Source organism: Marmota flaviventris, chromosome 11 (genome assembly GCF_047511675.1).
Source record: "Marmota flaviventris isolate mMarFla1 chromosome 11, mMarFla1.hap1, whole genome shotgun sequence".
Classification (NCBI taxonomy): Eukaryota; Metazoa; Chordata; class Mammalia; order Rodentia; family Sciuridae; genus Marmota; species Marmota flaviventris.
This window is the reverse complement of record NC_092508.1, coordinates 110,039,488-110,057,163: the sequence shown is the minus strand read 5'-3', so window position 1 is coordinate 110,057,163 and position 17,676 is coordinate 110,039,488. Positions and strand designations below refer to the sequence as shown.

The 17,676-nt window shown below is 38.4% G+C and overlaps 1 protein-coding gene across 1 annotated transcript in view; it reads left to right on the top strand.

Moving 5' to 3' along the window:
- Nckap5 (NCK associated protein 5) overlaps positions 1-17,676 on the top strand; it is a 777,883-nt gene that overhangs the window by 552,500 nt on the left and 207,707 nt on the right. Inside the window, exon 7 of the mRNA XM_071619312.1 lies at positions 1,938-2,087. Coding sequence (XP_071475413.1) covers positions 1,938-2,087 — 150 coding nt within the window. The remainder of the gene's footprint in view (positions 1-1,937; positions 2,088-17,676) is intronic.

The following is a 17,676-nucleotide window of genomic DNA, read 5'->3' as shown; positions in this document are numbered from 1 at the left end:
AGAAGTAAAAGAACCTCTTTTTTTCAAAGTTGAGTTGTTAATAATATGCACAAGCTTTGTCTTCTTTATCATGGAAATGAAATTCTGACTAGTAGCCAAATCTTAAATAATCAAAGCTATAAGAATACTACCATAACCTAGATTTATTTCCTGACACATGGGTCTAAGGCCCTTGCTTAGCATCTGGATGGCCATCTTAAGAGCCTCCATTTTGAGGAAAAAGTTTTGCTTTCCTGCCCAAGGGTGTTTCTGAGAAAGGCTCACCCTCATACCAACCCAACCCTGCATTAGGACCCGCTGGGCTCTGATTCCTGAGCTTCCCCCTAAAAATCCCAGAAACCCAAGCCTGTTTTGCCTCCCTCTCCTATAGAGAGATGGCCTTTATTTGTCAGCTCTGACAAATAAACGCTGGTATGTATCTCTGCCTGGTCTCCGTCTTTTCATTCCTCGCTTTCCCTTCAATGTGTGCACACCTTAAACCTTTCTGGCACTTACCTGAGCTGATTCACACATGCTGTGAAAGTGAACACACTTGCATGTTGTATGTATGTGGTCAGAGATACAGGCCAGACTTTATAAAAGACTTTTTCCCCCTTAACTGTGTATATACTTACATGCAGATATAACAGGAGAAATTATATTATCAAACCTACCCAAAACACATACACATGGATCAACTTACTGGCTTTGTGATCTGCACTGTTTCATATGTGTATGTGTGTGTACACATGTATATATCCACATGCACACACACATTTATACACATGTACATATGCACATGTACATGTATGTTGAGACTTTTTTTTTACAAACTTCGTAATATATTTTCAAAAATAATTGAAAATATTTGTCGAACCTTCAAAGCACCTTGGTGAACACAGTTTGAACAGCCATTTCTTACCCACATCCCCACCAGTAGCTGTTTCTTTCTGAGTAGATAGTATGCAGATCTTACTGGTAAGAATCATATCTTTTTTTTTTTTTATTTATGTATTACAAATGATCTTAGCTTAGTACTAAATATAAAGAAGTCTCTCACCATTGGTAATCCACTGCACCCCAGATGGTTGGCAACCAGCTATATCATAGCAAAGATTTCTGCAGAGTGAGTTTAGAAGTAAATAATGTGATGAAATGATTTCACTTGATTGTGTGGAACAAGGGCCTTGATGTATCACAGAGTGGATCAGATTTTGTTCCTATGATAGTCTCTTGACATTTCTTTTTTCCTCAAAAACCAGAGCCACACAGGAGTCTCAAATTAACACTTCTCAACTTTGAAAAAGCTGCCAGAGACAAGGTTGGGTGAGGAGTTTCCCACAGGGAAGCAAGACCAGATAACAACATTTTATGTCTTCCCCAAGGCTACACTATAATTCCCAAAGTGTTAGAGAAGGGGCTAAGGGGTCCTTCAAAGCTATGCCATTAGTAAGCCGAAGGGACTAATGGGTTTTAGCTTAGAATCCTGAACTCACGGTTTAAATATTTTATGATAGTTTGCTTTTCCTTTAATTAGATGGCTGCATGTCCAGAGACTTTAAATATCCTATTTTTAAGAAGCTAAACTTTTCACATCTCAAGGCATCAAGATTGATGTATTTTTCCTGGTTTAAAGAACAGCTGAATTCCATTGTGCAGATAAAAATGGATTAACTGCATGATACCACCTCGGGCTTTACTGGCTCTGTCACTTCTCCAACTGGGCAGAGACTTTTGCTTCCAGAGGTGATGACCCAATGGTTTTGTCCTGCCTGAGTTAGTAAAAACATCCACTGTGTTTATAAGCACCACTCAAGAGTTTGTTTAGCCACATCTTCTCTATCCCGACCCCAGAAAGAATGCAAAAGCAATAGAGATTCCAAACTTTTCAGCTTTGTTTTCCACTCCTTATTTTCCAAGTGGAGATTATTGAAAACAATCATTCTTTCTTGCTGCAGGAAAAGCCATCGGAGGAAGAGAGAAAACACAAGGAAGCTTTGGATGATCTTCACATGGTGGTAGATGAGGATTCAAGGAGTGAAAACAGCAGTACAGATGAGGGCAAAGAAAAGACGAAATTGCTGTTGGAAAGATTGAAAGCTTTAGAGGTAAGAAATGGAACCATTCCTACATGTTTAAAGAAGAATAACAGTGTTCTGGCTTTTATTGGCACTGATTTTAACTGAGTATAAATCTTCCTCTCTCAGTTCTCCCAGACTGATATAACTGAGTGTCTACCACTGAGATTCTTTTGTCAATGATGAACAAAAAATTAAGATTTGCAGCATTGAAAGGGTCTTGACACAGTGGCTGTGACTTTATTGCCTTAGAAAGAGGATGTAGGACAATAATTCATTTTGAAATCATTTCAGACCTCAAACTGGATCAATTCCTAAAATTACAAGCTCTTTGATACAGGAGGCTGAGTGAAGCTTCACATCGTTTTCCTTATACCGGATGAAATGAATGAATGAGTGAATGAACAAACAAAATACTTTAGAGTGTGTAAAGAAGATTGTAAAAAGGTTGTGTGTGTAAATATATGTATGTGTGTATATATATATATATATATATATATATATATATATATATATACACACACATATATATATATACATATATATGCATACATTTGTACATGTATTATATATACAATGTATATATAAAGATCACATATAAATTTTTAAAAAGTAAAAGCATTTTTTCAAATAAAACCATGCATAAAAGTTCAATTTGTTTGTGCAGCATATAAAAAGTAGAGTTGAAGCCAGGATAAAGGATTTTTAAGGAGATTTTTGGAGCACTATAGTCCACCAAAATACTGTTTGAAAAACACAGGGTTATTACTTAGTGGCATTTGACATCATATCAAGTGTTAATTCCTGAATTTTCAAAGCAGTATCAAAGAACACTCCAGCTGCAAGTTTTTGATTGAGATTATATGTACTAAAAAATTCAATAAAGCTGCCTTCTTTCTTAAGAGTTTACTTTCCTCTTTTCCATATATTTATAAGGGGTTTTCACCCATCATCATCTAAAATCAGTCCTACTATAAGCTCTACAGAATCCTGCAAACTTTCATGGTCTGAATAAACAGAAATGGAAGAGAGATCTTGTTTTCTATAACTTGGTTTCTGTGACCTGGCCTCTAAACCACCATATGGTCACTAGTGAGCATGTCCTTTTTATTCTTAGCACATGTTCAGCACAATGGTTAAGATAATGGACTTTTGGGGCTAGGGATGTGGCTCAAGCAGTAGCACGCTCACCTGGCATGCGTGGGATGCTGGGTTCCATCTTCAGTACCACATAAAAATAAAATAAAGATGTTGTGTCCACCAAAAACTAAAAAATAAATAAATAAATATTAAAAAATTCTCTCTCTCTCTTAAAAAAAAAAGATAATGGACTTTGGAGCAAGATGCTCAGGGTTTTGTTTGAATACTTGTTCTATACTTTTTTGCTTTTAAAACCTTCAAATTCACATATTCTCTCTGTGTTTCCTCAATTGCAGAAATGAGGATAATAATAGCAACTCAATTTACAGAAAAGTAACAGGGATTAAATAAGTTATGTATACAATGATTTTCTTTGCTTGGTCTCTTCTGTCCATCTAACTCAAGGCTGCTACCTCTTCCTAAGTCATTTTCCCCTATTTCTCTGAGTTCAATGATCAATACAAAAACTATGAATGAAAAAAAAATCAGCTATTGCACACCAGCATGAGTGAAACAGATAGGTGAGCAACTGATATTAGACACAGAGCAAAAGGGAATCCAACTGAGGGAAACTCCAAGAGCTCCCAGGTGTGAAGGACCAGGAATCACCTGTCTCCCAAGGGGGTCTCATGCTTTTGTCATTTTTAAAGGTAGTGTTAAAGATAGGAAGGCCTTCTTGAGGGGAACTGAAGTTTCTGTTTGGGAGTTGTGAGAAAACTTACAACTATCTTCAGTCTGAATTAACTAGATTCAACAACAGGAGTGAGTTGATATGACATGTACTTAAATTGTTTAGTTTTTATTTATGATTACAGTGAACATTGTTCTCAATTCATCTTATTGTCGGAGACAACTTTGTGAAGGACATTTGGTCTAATCAAACTAAGAGGTATTTAAAAAATGTCTTTGGCAGCAAATGTTCCATAAAGTTCAGAGTGAAAAAGAAGCCATATTTTTTCCTTCCTCAGAGAGCTTTACACTTTCAGCAACAACTCTTTCATCCACCATTAGTTGGATGCAATACATGATATATTTAAGTGCCATTTGGACCCATGATTTTAGTTTACAAACTATTTTATTTCCTAAATTAATTTTCTTTAATCCAACTATCATTACTTGTTTCCTAAAATTCTTTGTTTAATATTAAGTTAACTCTGTTTTTGCCCCTGTGTCTCCCTACATTATACTTGACAATCCTATCATTTTTATTACATAAAATCTTTTTATTGTATGTGATCCAATTTTCATATGAATTTCATATGCTACTTAATTAGATTTTTAAAGAATTTGCTACATATGCTCAGTGTGTAGGATCCTCTGCATAGGTTAAAATTTGTTGTGAGAAAATAGAGAACTCATTTTGACAGACTGTGATTAGAACTGGTCACAGACCCCCATGAGGATTCGTGCACTTCCACAAAATGCTCCTCTGAAAGATTGCAGGGAAATTAACCATAATGCATCAAAATCGCTTTGGCAAGATTTGATATTGTACAGCGAGATTTTAGAAAAACAAGGGATATTTTGTACCGGTATATCTTTGAAAAAAACATGCATATATCTTAATCTCTGAGCTGCTGATATTGTAGGAAGCAGCAAAGAATGATTTTCAGGGTGATGGAAAGCAGTCTTCTTTTATTCCTGCTCCCCAAACAGGTCCCAAGAAAGTGTGGAAAAGGAGTTACAGAGTCTACGTCTAATATTGTGCTCTTGATTAATATGACAGTAATATCAAAATATTAAAAACAATTTTGAAACACTTAAATTGTAAGTTGTATTTGAAAAATCTCCTGACTTTGAGAATTAAGTAAATATTTTCCAGGTACCTCTTACCTCCACCTCAGGATTTCTCCCTCTTGTCATTATTTCCTATTCACTTTTGATCATAATCTCTCATCTTCTGTGTCAGCACCAACATCCTGTGAAACAATACAGCCTTTGCTAGAGTTTTCCAAAATCCAGCCTCAGAGAGGAGATGGGGCTATGGCAGCACATCTTTAGGTAGCTCCACTTCTACTCAGTCCTTTGGCTACAGCACCTTCCTCTGCAGCCCCTTTCTTTTCAATTCCCAGCCCCAGGATGTAGGACTTGGCTAGAGCTTTCCCACAGGCTTCCCTGTTCCACAGCCAACTTCCCCCTTGTCTGCTATGCAGATTTCTAGATCTAGGCACTTCACCTCGTGAGTCTATCCCATGCCATGCCCAGGCTCATCAAGGTATTTTAGCAAATCAGGTGTTTACCTTCCTAAAGAGAACGCTAGGTCCTGTAGCCAAAATAACACACACACACACACACACACACACACACACACACACTTTACTTCTCTGCTGAGTGTCTCACTTTTGGCCATATTTATTTGTCCTGGGGAGCGAGAGTGGACTGTTTTACCTCTTAGTTCAGACACTGCTTCTGATTTTTGTTTAGGTTCCTGATGTCTGGTAGAGAAACCATTTGTTGATTTTTTTAATATGCCGTTCAGCCATGTTGGTGATCTAGAGTCCACTCGCTCCTTCCCTTTACCTTCTCCATGCCCAGACATGTTTCATGAAAGTTCAGGTTTTCGTGGCTACCATTACAGGGACTGCTTACTTGGCTTACGAAAGGGCTCACCATTTTCAACGGCATTGCTATGTCACAGTTCTCTTCTGAAAAGGACTGCTCCTCTCTCACACTTCACTCTATTACATTGATGAGAGATCTTTCCAGACATGCCCTCCAGGATCCACAGGCTGAATTTGGAGACTTCCCCGGGCATTCCTCCTGGGCATTCACCTCAGAGCCTGCATTTGCTCCTGGAATGTTCCTGGCAATACATGATTTGCTTGTCTCCAGAGCTTCCTCCCGAAAGCCCCAACAGCCATTCCTCCCCACTCAGACACTGAATTTAGAGCTGACCCCAAATCAAGCTGGACCTTCCTTTTGCAACTCCTTTTACAACTCCTGTAGCATCTCTGATTTCCAAGTGCCAGCTGGGGGAAGAACAGCCTGAGGTCACCTGAGATTTCTGAGCTTCCCAGTAAGTGCAATAGCATCAAGGTCAGAAGAACTCACCCTCTTATAGGAATGATTTGTTTTTTTGCAGTAAAATATGATAATAAATATGTTAAGGTAAGTAATAGCTTTTTATTCTCAAGTATTCCTTTCAATGAAAGGATGACAATTAAAGTGCTAAGCATAAGCATTTTTTTTAATCAGCAATTCCTATTTAAGTTTAGGTAATTCAAAATAATTGAACCTCAGTGCACTTCACGATTATATACAGAATTCATAGTCAGTAGATATATACCTTCTATGGGTACACAAAATACCATCTGTGGGCCAAACACTGTTCTAGGCACTGTGTTAGATCCCCATCCTAGAGACAGGAAGCACATAATTTTTTAAAAAACCATGAATTGATAAAGAGATAAATGCTTCTAAATGAAAAAAAAATAGGTGATATAGTGGCAGAAGGAGTACAAGATGGGAGTGAGAGTGGCATGTGCCTACCTAAGAAGCCTTTTGACATCAGGCCCAGAGCTATATGAAGACTGGAAGACCACCATTCTAGAAAGACGCAGCGGCTGGTGTGGAATCCCGACTCCAAGATGTTAGCAAGCCTGGCAAGTTAGAGGAACAGAAATAAGAACTGTGTCCTGCGATATCAGATTCAGGATCAGAACATGGGAAAGATGTGAGTTTAGAGGGGTAGATGAGGGCCAGACCCTGTGAAAAACCATAGGCCATGGCCACATAAAAGCAACTGGAAATAATTATGAGTTCAAAGAGAAGCCATTAGAGATGTTTGACCCAGGAAGTTACATGCTGTGGCTTGTTTTTTGTTTGTTTTTTTTTTTTTTTATGTCCATGCTGTTTTGTAGGGCAATTGTGGGACAGGGGTAGAATTAGAGACCAGGCAGGAGGGGATTCATTTTTTAAGATTCCAAATGGAAGTTTTTATTTCACTGGGTCAGAGTGGGTACCTAGGATCCATGGAGAATAATACTAATAATATGTTCATAATATCATTGGACAAGAAGACTAGTGGAGAATAATAATGACCATGTTTGCAAATTCTTATATAGGGCTTGCTTTGTCTGAAGCACTTTTCTAATTACTAGATTGTCATTTTATATGTATTGTTTCAATCTTAATAACAACCCAGTAAAGTGAAGTAGTTATGGTTACTATCATCCTCATTTTATCATCCTCATTTTACAAATGAAGAATTGAGCCCCAGAAAGGTTGGCTATCTCCCCAAGGTGACATAGTATGTGAGAGAATAAGAATCTAATATGTGATTGTATGGCTCCACCATGCTAAGTTGGCAATAAATGGTCAAATAAGATTATATTTTAGAAGGAAAACCTATAGGAATTACTGATAGATTGAATGTAGAATATAAGGGAAAGTGAAAAATCAAAAGTGACTTCTAGTTTGGGGCCTTTGCAACTAAGAATGAAGTTGTGCCAAACTCCTGAGAGTCAAGTCTTGAAGGACAGGTGACTTAGGGAAGTGCATGTATAATCATAAGTTTATTTTGTCCATGAGATGCCTATTAAACATTTAGATGATGGTACTCGATAGCCTGATGGATATACAAGGTGGAGGTCAGGGCTAGAGATACGAATTTGACAGTCATCAGAGTATAGATGAAATTCCATGTTGTGGGACCAAATAAGGTCATATAAGAAGTAAGTGGAGCTGTGGACAATAAGAGAGTAGAGGGGAGAGTCCTGGGGTACACCATTAATGTCTCACAGAACTAAAGAAGAGTCTGAAAATGAGCCTGGGAAAGAGTAGCTGGTGAGGGAGGAGGAAAAGAGAAAGTGAGCTGTCGGGAAAGCCTAAAAAGAAAGGGTTTCAAGGACACCCTTAAGAGAATAAGGGAGATGAAGCACAGATTTCATTGTTAGCTTTGGGTCTTAATAAAAATTCGTGATCTTCATAATTGTAGTTTTCATTAGAGGTGTAGGAAGGAAAAGATGTAAAGACAGCAGGTATGAATGGTTCTCTTGAGAGGTTTTCCTCTGAAGTGGGGTGTATGTGGAGAGCCAAACCTGACAGAGACAGGGTACAAGATGAGCTCTTTAGACAACTGATATTAGACATGTTGGCATGCTCATGATGGGGGTGGTTCAGTGGAAAGGGCAGAGCGATGACACAAAGAAAGAACTAGAACTGTAGGTATGAGATCTGCCAGCAGGCAAGAGGGATATAACCAGGCCAGAAACAGAGCTTTTAAAAATTCAGACACCTAAAATACAACTGAGGGAATTCCAGCTTTCTAAGACAATGATGGAAACTAAAAATGCACGTTCTGTTAAAGCCCTGGCAGTGATTCAAATGTATAGCCAGGAGTGAGAAGCACCAATACAGCTTTGTTTTAGTCCACATTATGTTGCTATACCATGATACCTGTGGATGAGTCACTTTTTAAAACAAAGAAGCTTATTTAGCTCAGAAATCTAAGAGCTGGTAGATTCAAACATCATAATACCAGCATTCTGGTGAGGGTCCTCCTGGCTATGTCACAACATGGTGGAGAAGCAGAAAGGAAATTAGCCAAGGGCAGGAAGGATCACACCAAGACAGGAAGCAAGAGACCAGAGAGGGGTCAGGCTCCTAGGAAACCAGCATTAATCAGTATATAAGAATGGAGCCCCATGACCTAATTACTTTCCCCTAGACATCACCTATTAAAAGTTCTACCACCTCAGAATCATTAGAGTGCTGACCAGGTTTCTAGCACATGAACCTCTGGGGGACAAACCGTAGTCAAACAATTGCAGGCTTTTAGAGTGATGTTTAAAGCTATTGAAACAACTTAGGTCCATTTCAGTACCAAACCCAACAAGCTTTCCTGGGTCTTAATACCATTTTAATATACTTTTCTCTGTCCCTGTGTGCTTCAGTAGGACCCTCCCTAAATGTTTAAACTTAGATTCAGAAGCCCTTCCCACATGTGTGCAATGCCAGGGAACTATTAAGCCTAGGTAAACTGGTAATCAGAAATTCTTAGAAATGGCTTCTTATCTGCATTTGATGGCTCCTAGACATGGCCATGACATGGACATACCCAGGTGTAGCTTTGGCTTCTTGCTAGTGAGAAGAAAAATCTAATTTTCTAGCATTCTTGATTGGCTTTAAGTTCTTAACTTGTTCTTCTTCTTACTTGTATCTTCTGTTTTCCTATGACAATGTAAAAAGCAATTACAAAGTTATAAATCAGCCTGCCAGTGGTAGTCTCAATAGAAACCCATGACTGTTTGCTTCTAAACTTTAGGTTCTATGACAGTTTGCTGACAGGTAACTCCAGACATCCCTTCTTTTTTTTAATTGATTTTATTTTTTTTAAATACACAATAGCAGAATGCATTACAATTCTTATTACACATATAGAGCACAATTTTTCATATCTTTGTATATAAAGTGTGTTCTTGCCAATTCATGTCTTTATACATGTACTTTGTTTTTTGCATTAAAATTCTTATTACACATATATACCACAATTTTTCATATCTCTGTTTGTACATAAAGTAGGTTGACAACCAATTCATGTCTTCATACGTGTACTTTGGATAATGATGTCCATCACATTCCACCATCATTGCTAATCCCCTGACTCCTCCTCTTCCCTCCTCCCCTCTTCCCTATCTAGAATTCATCTATTCGTCCCATGTTCCCCCTCCCTACCCCACTATGAGTCAGCCTCCTTATATCAGGGAAAACATTCAGCATTTTTTTTGGGGGGGGGGGATTGGCTAACTTTACTTAGCATTATCTTCTCCAACGCCATCCTTCTTCAACACCATCCTTCTCCAACACCATCCTCCTCCAAAGCCAACCTGCAAATGCCATGATTTTATTCTCTTTTATTGCTGAGTAAAATTCCATTGTGTATATATACCACATTTTTTTATCCATTCATCCACTGAAGAGTATCTAGGTTGGCTCCACAGTTTAGCTATTGTGAATTGTCCTGCTATAAACATTGATGTGGCTGTGTCCCTGTAGTCTGCAATTTTTAAGTTCTTTGGGTATAGTCCTTCTTAAGGTATCTGACACATGTCTTTCTCCTGATTAATTTGCATGCTATGGGGGGTCACCTAGCAACAACATTCAGGTAGGATTAGAGATAAAATTTCTCCTTGATAAAAGGGCTTCAAGTTGTTGGGGGGTGGGAGGTGGCATAAATCCAAAGTCTATGTCAACCTATGACTTTATAATACAATTTTATGATTTGTCAAACTAGTAAATAGTCACATTATGGACAATTACAAAAACATAGTAAATAAATTATAAATTATATTCAGCTCTCCATATCCACTGATTCTACATCCACAGATTTAACCAACTGAGGGCTGAAATACTGAAAAGACAAATTGCACCAGGACTGAACATGCACATACTTTTTTTCTTGTTATCCCCTGAATGTAATTTACAGCAACAAATTACATAGATTTACATTTTTTAGGTATTATAAGTAGTCTAGAGATGATTTAAAGTATGCAGAAGGATACACATAGGTTCTATACAAATACCTTACCATTTTATATGAGGATCTTGAGCACCATGGACTTTAGTATTTCCAGATAGTCCTAGAATCAATCCCTATTGAATACTGTGGGATAACTATGCACCAATTAGAAATGATCAACTATTGACATTTTGGCATGTTTCCAGTCTTTTGTTTTTGTTTTACTTAAGCAAATTGAGAAGTCATAGAATATCATCAGACACAGTTTCATAGCTTGCTCTTTCAGGTAATGTATCAAAATCATTTCCTATGTTATTCAATATCCCTCAAAAGTATGATGTAATGGCTATGTAGAAATTTATCGGTTAGATGCTGAATACTACTTATTTAATCCCCTTCTGTTGGTTGCTTAGGTTACTGACACTTTTTCACTATTATAATATCATTACAATATCATGTAATGATATTATATAATATGGTCACAACATTATATTATATTATAATGTTGTATAAGTCTGTATATACATACATTTTATAAAATAATTTAAATGTAGCATTCTTTTAAAATAGTCATACAAGTAGTCAGTTATATTTCCAATTTAGGAATCAATTCTCTGCAAAATCAAGAATCTCAGAAATGATTCTGATGAGGAGCAGCAAAGTTAGGAGAAAAGCACCCAACCCACACCTTTTAAGGGGCTGCCATGTCACTCACTATGGGATAAAACAAAAGAAAGGTCCATAGCCTGTGGAAGTCATTTCAAAGATCTACATTCTTGGAAAAACCTGCCAGTGCAGGCAATTCTGCTCTTGTTTCAAGGAACTCTATTTGTAATCACCCTTAGAATTGCAAGTCATAAAAGTGCTGCTCAAACTGATGAGCAAAGGAAAAGCAGTGATGTAACTAGAAATTCCAGTGGATCAATGAAGGAAAGTATGGGTAATACATGTATGGAGGCTTTGCCATCACTCAGCTATGTGTGCTTCTGAACTGGTGTCATTCACAGGCAAGTTTTCTCCATGCGATGGCTCAGTTGGCAATGAATCAGCAGCATCAGGGAAAAACTCATTTCCCTTCCCTATTAGTTCCGTCATAGCTCCTAGAAGTCAGAGAGGCATTTCAAAACCTGGCTTTGGTAATCTGTCACTTCTTGGACATCAGAGGCTGAAACATCTCAATCCATCAATTGCATGATTTGGTGAAGCTCTTATGTTTTAGCTATTTAAATTCAAGAATTCCTTTAATAGTATCCCAAAAGATATGTTCCTGCTTAGATATTATCTCCCGTTTTTCTGTAGTATGTCTTCTTTCCTTTTTTCCTACTTTCCTCTCTTGCCATACCCAGTTTTCACCCCTTCTTCTCTCCTTTCTTTGGCATTTGTAGGCCTGGGCTCCTGCTAGATGCTGCAATTACAGCATCTGTGATCCACAGAGCATTTTATCTACCCTTGAAACACTCACACTTGTTAGAAGGAAAACAAAAATGTACCAATTAAAATAATAAAAGTAATGCTCATTAAAATTAAAGAACAGAAAATGCATTTCCAAAGTTAAGTATAAAACCAAAGTAGAAGTAGCGAACTGAGAAAGCAAGGAGATAAGAAGGAGACATTTGAACTGTGTGTGAGTCTTCAAGGTATCATGCTAGTTTCCTAGGAAATTGGTAAGGGGAAGGGTAGAGGAAATTTCCTCTGCAAAAGAAGCAAACAAACAAGTAAACTAAAACAAACAAACAAAAACTTCCTGAAGCAGTTTCAAGTAGGCAGCAGGATGAATATGGACCAATGGGGTTATCTATAGTCAAAGATAAGTCTGAAAGATGTGACTTGTCCTACGTGTTCACATGCATGGAGCTATCCATCTATCCATTCCATAATTAGAGCTGAGAGTGCTTATTTTTAAAATCATGGAGTTGTCTAATCAAACTCTAATCTGTTTAGAGGTTTTCTTAACTAACAACTCATGGAATCTCCACAGTACCCTCAAGCTGCAGCTCTTCATGGTACATAAGCCCTTCTTCAGAACATGAAAGAACATGCCCAAAGAAACATGCCAAGTGGTAGTGCAAATAGCCCTGAACCGTGGAGAAAATATTTATCCCTTTAAAGCTCATGCACCACCAGCTTTGGGAGGAACTACTTTGGCATGTAAAAAAATATATGCATCCCATAAATTGAAGTTGTACCCATCACCAAAAGCTTCTGATTGGTGCTCATCCCCCTCAACCCCCCAGCTATTGATGTGAGGGAGCTGAACTCATCTGTAATTTAGGTTTTCCAATAACAGGCAGCTGAAGAGTCCTCCTACCTTGGGTTTTGTTAGTATCTACATTGCTGTTTTACAGCAGCCCTCTTGGCCTTCCAACTCCTGGAAGCTTGTTCAATCAAGACATGACCTTTTATCAGTTAAGACCAACTGCTGAGGGAAAGAAAAAAAAAAATCTCAGTGTGAGGCAGGCCAAGGTGTTAGGGGATCTACGGCTACATTGCCTTCCTGGGGCCAGATCTGGAGGAAGCTTGTTAGAAATACTTCAGATATTAGGAAAAGCCAATATGTCAAGAACTAATCTGCATAAGTATGTTTCTGTGCCAGGCTCAGATTTGTGTGGGAGCTTGTAAGAAAACTCCAGATCTTAGAGAAGGCCAATGCATCCAGGACTAATCTCCATAAATATTCTAAGAGCTATCAAAGAAGAAAAATGAACCATGGGGCCAACATTAATTGTGCCCAGAGATAATTAGAACAAAGTGTTGTTAATTGTGTGTTGGTTTAATGTGATGTAGCCGTGGCCTTGTTTTTTTCATGGAGGGTATAAATTTTGATGTCAGAAACCGAAAGCTGGCTGGCGTGATTAATCAAAAGGCCTCAGTTTGCTTAGTTACAGCCAATTAGGCATTTTAAATCCTCACTCTACAAAGTCTGATGAAGTGAGTATATTTGGATAACAAAAACCCCAATTCTTGGTTCCTCTTGTCCAGTGGGTTTCTGGATTGTCCCAGATGCAGTGCTTTGAAGTAACCTTCCTAAGTGTAATGAAGAAATATTACAGGATCTGTGATTCAAAAAGCAGCATGATTGATGAGCAGTCCCATGTACAAAACTGCAACATCCTATCAATGCCTAATAGTTTATCAGAAGGAAATGTTACATATCCCTGGGAAAAAACAGCACAGTATATGGAGAATGGGGACCAGAAAAAAATGCCTTGTTAAATAATAATAATAAACTTTAAAAAAAGAAAGTAGGGCTTTACATGCAGGGTCCATGACAATTGCCCTAAAATGATGCAATGCTATAGAAATCCACTGAGTCTGATTGTTGATGGCAGCTGACTGAGGGCCATGTGACTGATTGGCATTCAAATCAGCTCCAACCCTGGGGTCTCACTGCTTAGGGAATGGGGAAATATACAGTCTTACTTTATAACCAAGGCAGTATGACCCAAGTATTATAATGGACCAGGGATTTTAAGATTTGGATGTGGGAGGAGAGATTATAAACACAAGCTGTTGTGATGTTGGAATCTCTACAGTATTAGTTTTGGTAATTAGTCCTGTTTCAGAACTATCTAAAACACATCTTTGTTTTTATTTGTGAATTGAACTTATTAAATGTAAGTGTCCTCAGCTTGCTCAGTGGCATTCTGCTTTTCTAATTAGAACCTGGTTGGTTAGTCAAAGTCCATGGAGACTTCTCTTTTGGAGTTCAGTGGTCACAAATACTCAGCTCTTACAGTAGAGAGGGCTCTTCTAGAAAGCAAGCTCCACTGTGATTTGAATGAGGTCACTGCTGGTAATATGTACCTGTGTTTATTTTGAAAGAATAGCATCCCAACCTAGCAACATGAGGAAGATATACTTTGCAGACTGTAACAAAGAACATGAGCAGTTTGGACAATTTGAATCTCTTCTCATCAGGCAAAGTCTTTTCTTCACTTTGGTCTAATTTATAATCATGTCCACAAGAATTTTCTCAGAAACATCAAAGCCACCTTTTCTTTTTGTATGACGTCATTATTGTTTTTTGCTTTTTTGGGTGCCCAGGGCCAAAGTCAAATTGGTTTTGGTAATCTCATAAAATACTCACATGACCATGAATTCATTTAGAGGAGATTATTCCCATACAGTGAAGTAACTCAGGGGAGGTAACTCTGTAGGCAGTTCCAGATTAAAATGAGAAGTAACTACAGGCATAAAGCATATGATGGGTTCCTCAGAAATCCAAATAACCAAAGATGTTCCTGCAGTTTATTTTATGAGAGATGCATATGAAAAAACAAATAGGTTTCCCCCATCCCTCCAATATAGTATCTAGGTATTTCCTGGAATTACTAAAGTTTTGAGAGCAGACCCCATCTATGGTCTTACCTCATCCTCATTGTCCAAAAACTGATCCCAAGGGACTCATTGCCAGGGCATGAGAGCTTCATGGATCATCACAGAGAATCTAAACCATGTTCATTTTCACTGAATTACTTTAATAGATTTAATAATAGATTATTATTATTACTAGTTTTATTATTAATACTTATTAAAATAGTTTTAGTAATCATATATGGAATATCATAATGATATGACTTAAATAATATTGAAAGCTTTTGATGCCAGACTGATATAAATTTGGTAAATTCACAGGTGATACATTTTTGGAGAAAAATATGAAAAGATGCTTATTTCATAATCTTATGTGAATCTTAAACTAGCAAACTAGCTCACAATCATTGAAAAAGAATTTTCCAAAAAAAAAAAAAAATTTTTATAAGGGGAATCTAGGAGTAAATGTGTGATGAACAGATTGAAGTTTGGTATCTTAAAAAAAAAAAAAAAAAAAAAAAAAAAAAAACGAATTCCTTTATCTTATCCTGGTACAAAATGACCATTTTCAAAAGGCTAAAAAAAATTGTTCTTTGCTCTTCCTTCTCTCTCCTCATCCTCATCCCTGTTCTTTTACATTCTCCTTCACTTTTTACACACACACACACACACACACACACACACACACGTACACATGGACCACCCACACAGTATTTGGAAGTATAAGTAAGAGCTCGTTAGTGAGTTATAGAGATGGCTTGGGGACTATGATTGTTTTTTTTTTTTAGAGAGAGAGAGAGAGAGAATTTTTTAATATTTATTTTTTTTTAGTTTTCGGTGAACACAACATCTTTATTTTATTTTCATGTGGTGCTGAGGATCGAACCCAGTGCCCCGCACATGCCAGGCGAGTGCGCTACCGCTTGAGCCACATCCACAGCCCTGGGGACTATGTTTTAAAATACAGGATTCACTCTCATTTGGGTATGGAAGACCAACAGATCTGGAATTAACTTCTGTTGAAAAGTTGTACTCATGGATTCCAAGGGGCAGGGCATATGGTGATCCTCCAGAATCAGTTCAGTGGCATAAGAAGGACAGGGACATGGTGGACAAGGGCCTTTAATGGAATTTATATGGGGAGAAGCAGAGGCAGAGTTAGAGAGTTTAGGATTGGCAGTTGGAATGATCTCTGGGGCATAGGATCTGGAACCTTTGTGGTCCTGTTTATGTGACACTTGGCCTTAGGACAATTGGTGCAGACAGATCTTGGTCCCTCTTTTGGTAGCCCCACAGGGAGCTGGTTAGGGACATGGGTTTTTGACTTGTTGACTTGCATTTGAAAGAGGCATCCAGGAGTGGATTGATCACTATCTATTAGCTGTTGACCATGGAAAGGGCAGCTCCTTCCAAGAAGGCTCCAATTGGCAAAGCATCAGGATATGGAAAATAAATGGCCCAGTGAATGCAGACCTTAAGACTTGAGTGACATTTTGTAGATTTCTGGATGCTTTTTCATCCCTGGCCCAGGGGTTTCACTTGGTCACCAGCTTCTTTGCTGCTACTTGTCAGGGTGTGTGTTCATGTGGGAGGGGAGTTGAGTCTTGTCTCCCTTGCCATCTTTCTTTTTATTGATTTTTCCAGATCTTGTTACTTCTGAGCTGGGATAACAGATCTTCAGTGTGGCATGGGCCTTTTGATCCATTTGAGATTTCCTTTCTTTCCAGGTCATGAATTGACCACAGTGAATTAAGTGATTACTGTATGATAATCTTTTGGAGTTTCAGGCCCTAGACTTGATTTATTTGTGCTCAGGGGCTGCTACCCCTGCTCCTACCACCTCCACCAAAATGAAGGTGTGGGGAGAAGGCAGGATAAGGGCCCTGTGTTGTAGCTGGGTCTGCTGTCATTTCAGAAGATCAAGTGTTAGTTGGGCAAGATTCCCCTCTGTACCTGGGCCTTTCATCTTTGACATTGCTTGAAGGGCCTGGAGAGTTATTCTCTGCATTTCTCCACACAGCCTCTCCCTTGAGGCTGTCCAAAGAGCTTGTTGCTATTAGCCACAAGACCTTCTCCTTCACTCAGGTTTGGTCCCCAAACCTTTGCTCAAAGTGGCTGATTTGTTTTCTCTTACTGCTTCTTAGGCTGTCAGTGCTGCTGTTAACTCTGCCCCCCTGCCAATATGTCTTTGCTTACTGGGGTCTGAGCTTCAGGGAGTCTTTAAAAGCAATTCTCTGCTCTCTCAGCAGGTAGTGGTCCCTCTTCTCTCTGCAGCTATTTGGGTTTGTGCTGCCAAATGCTGTCTGCATTTAACCAGCTGAGAGGAATGAACTACAAACCTAGGTATTGTCATACTTGTCCCCCAAACCAACCGCTCATAAGGGGGCCTACTTTTTCTTTTGAAGCACTACTTGCACCTGCATCAGGAGACATACAGAGAATGGATACCTAGGCAGAAAACAGCAAATGAAGTGGAATCAGTAACAGTGATATAAAAACAACCAAGTCATCATTACAGTCTAATTTAATCTATGTCAGGCTACAAAACCTTCTCATAGTTTTCTCTCTTTCCTGTATTCCCTTGGGCATTCACTCGGAAGATCCCTCTAAGAACGCTAAGAAATTGATTCAGACAAGGATTTGTGAAGCCCCTATCTGTCTCAGGTCAGGGGCTGGTGTAAGTTTTGGCAGTGAGTGTGTGTATCA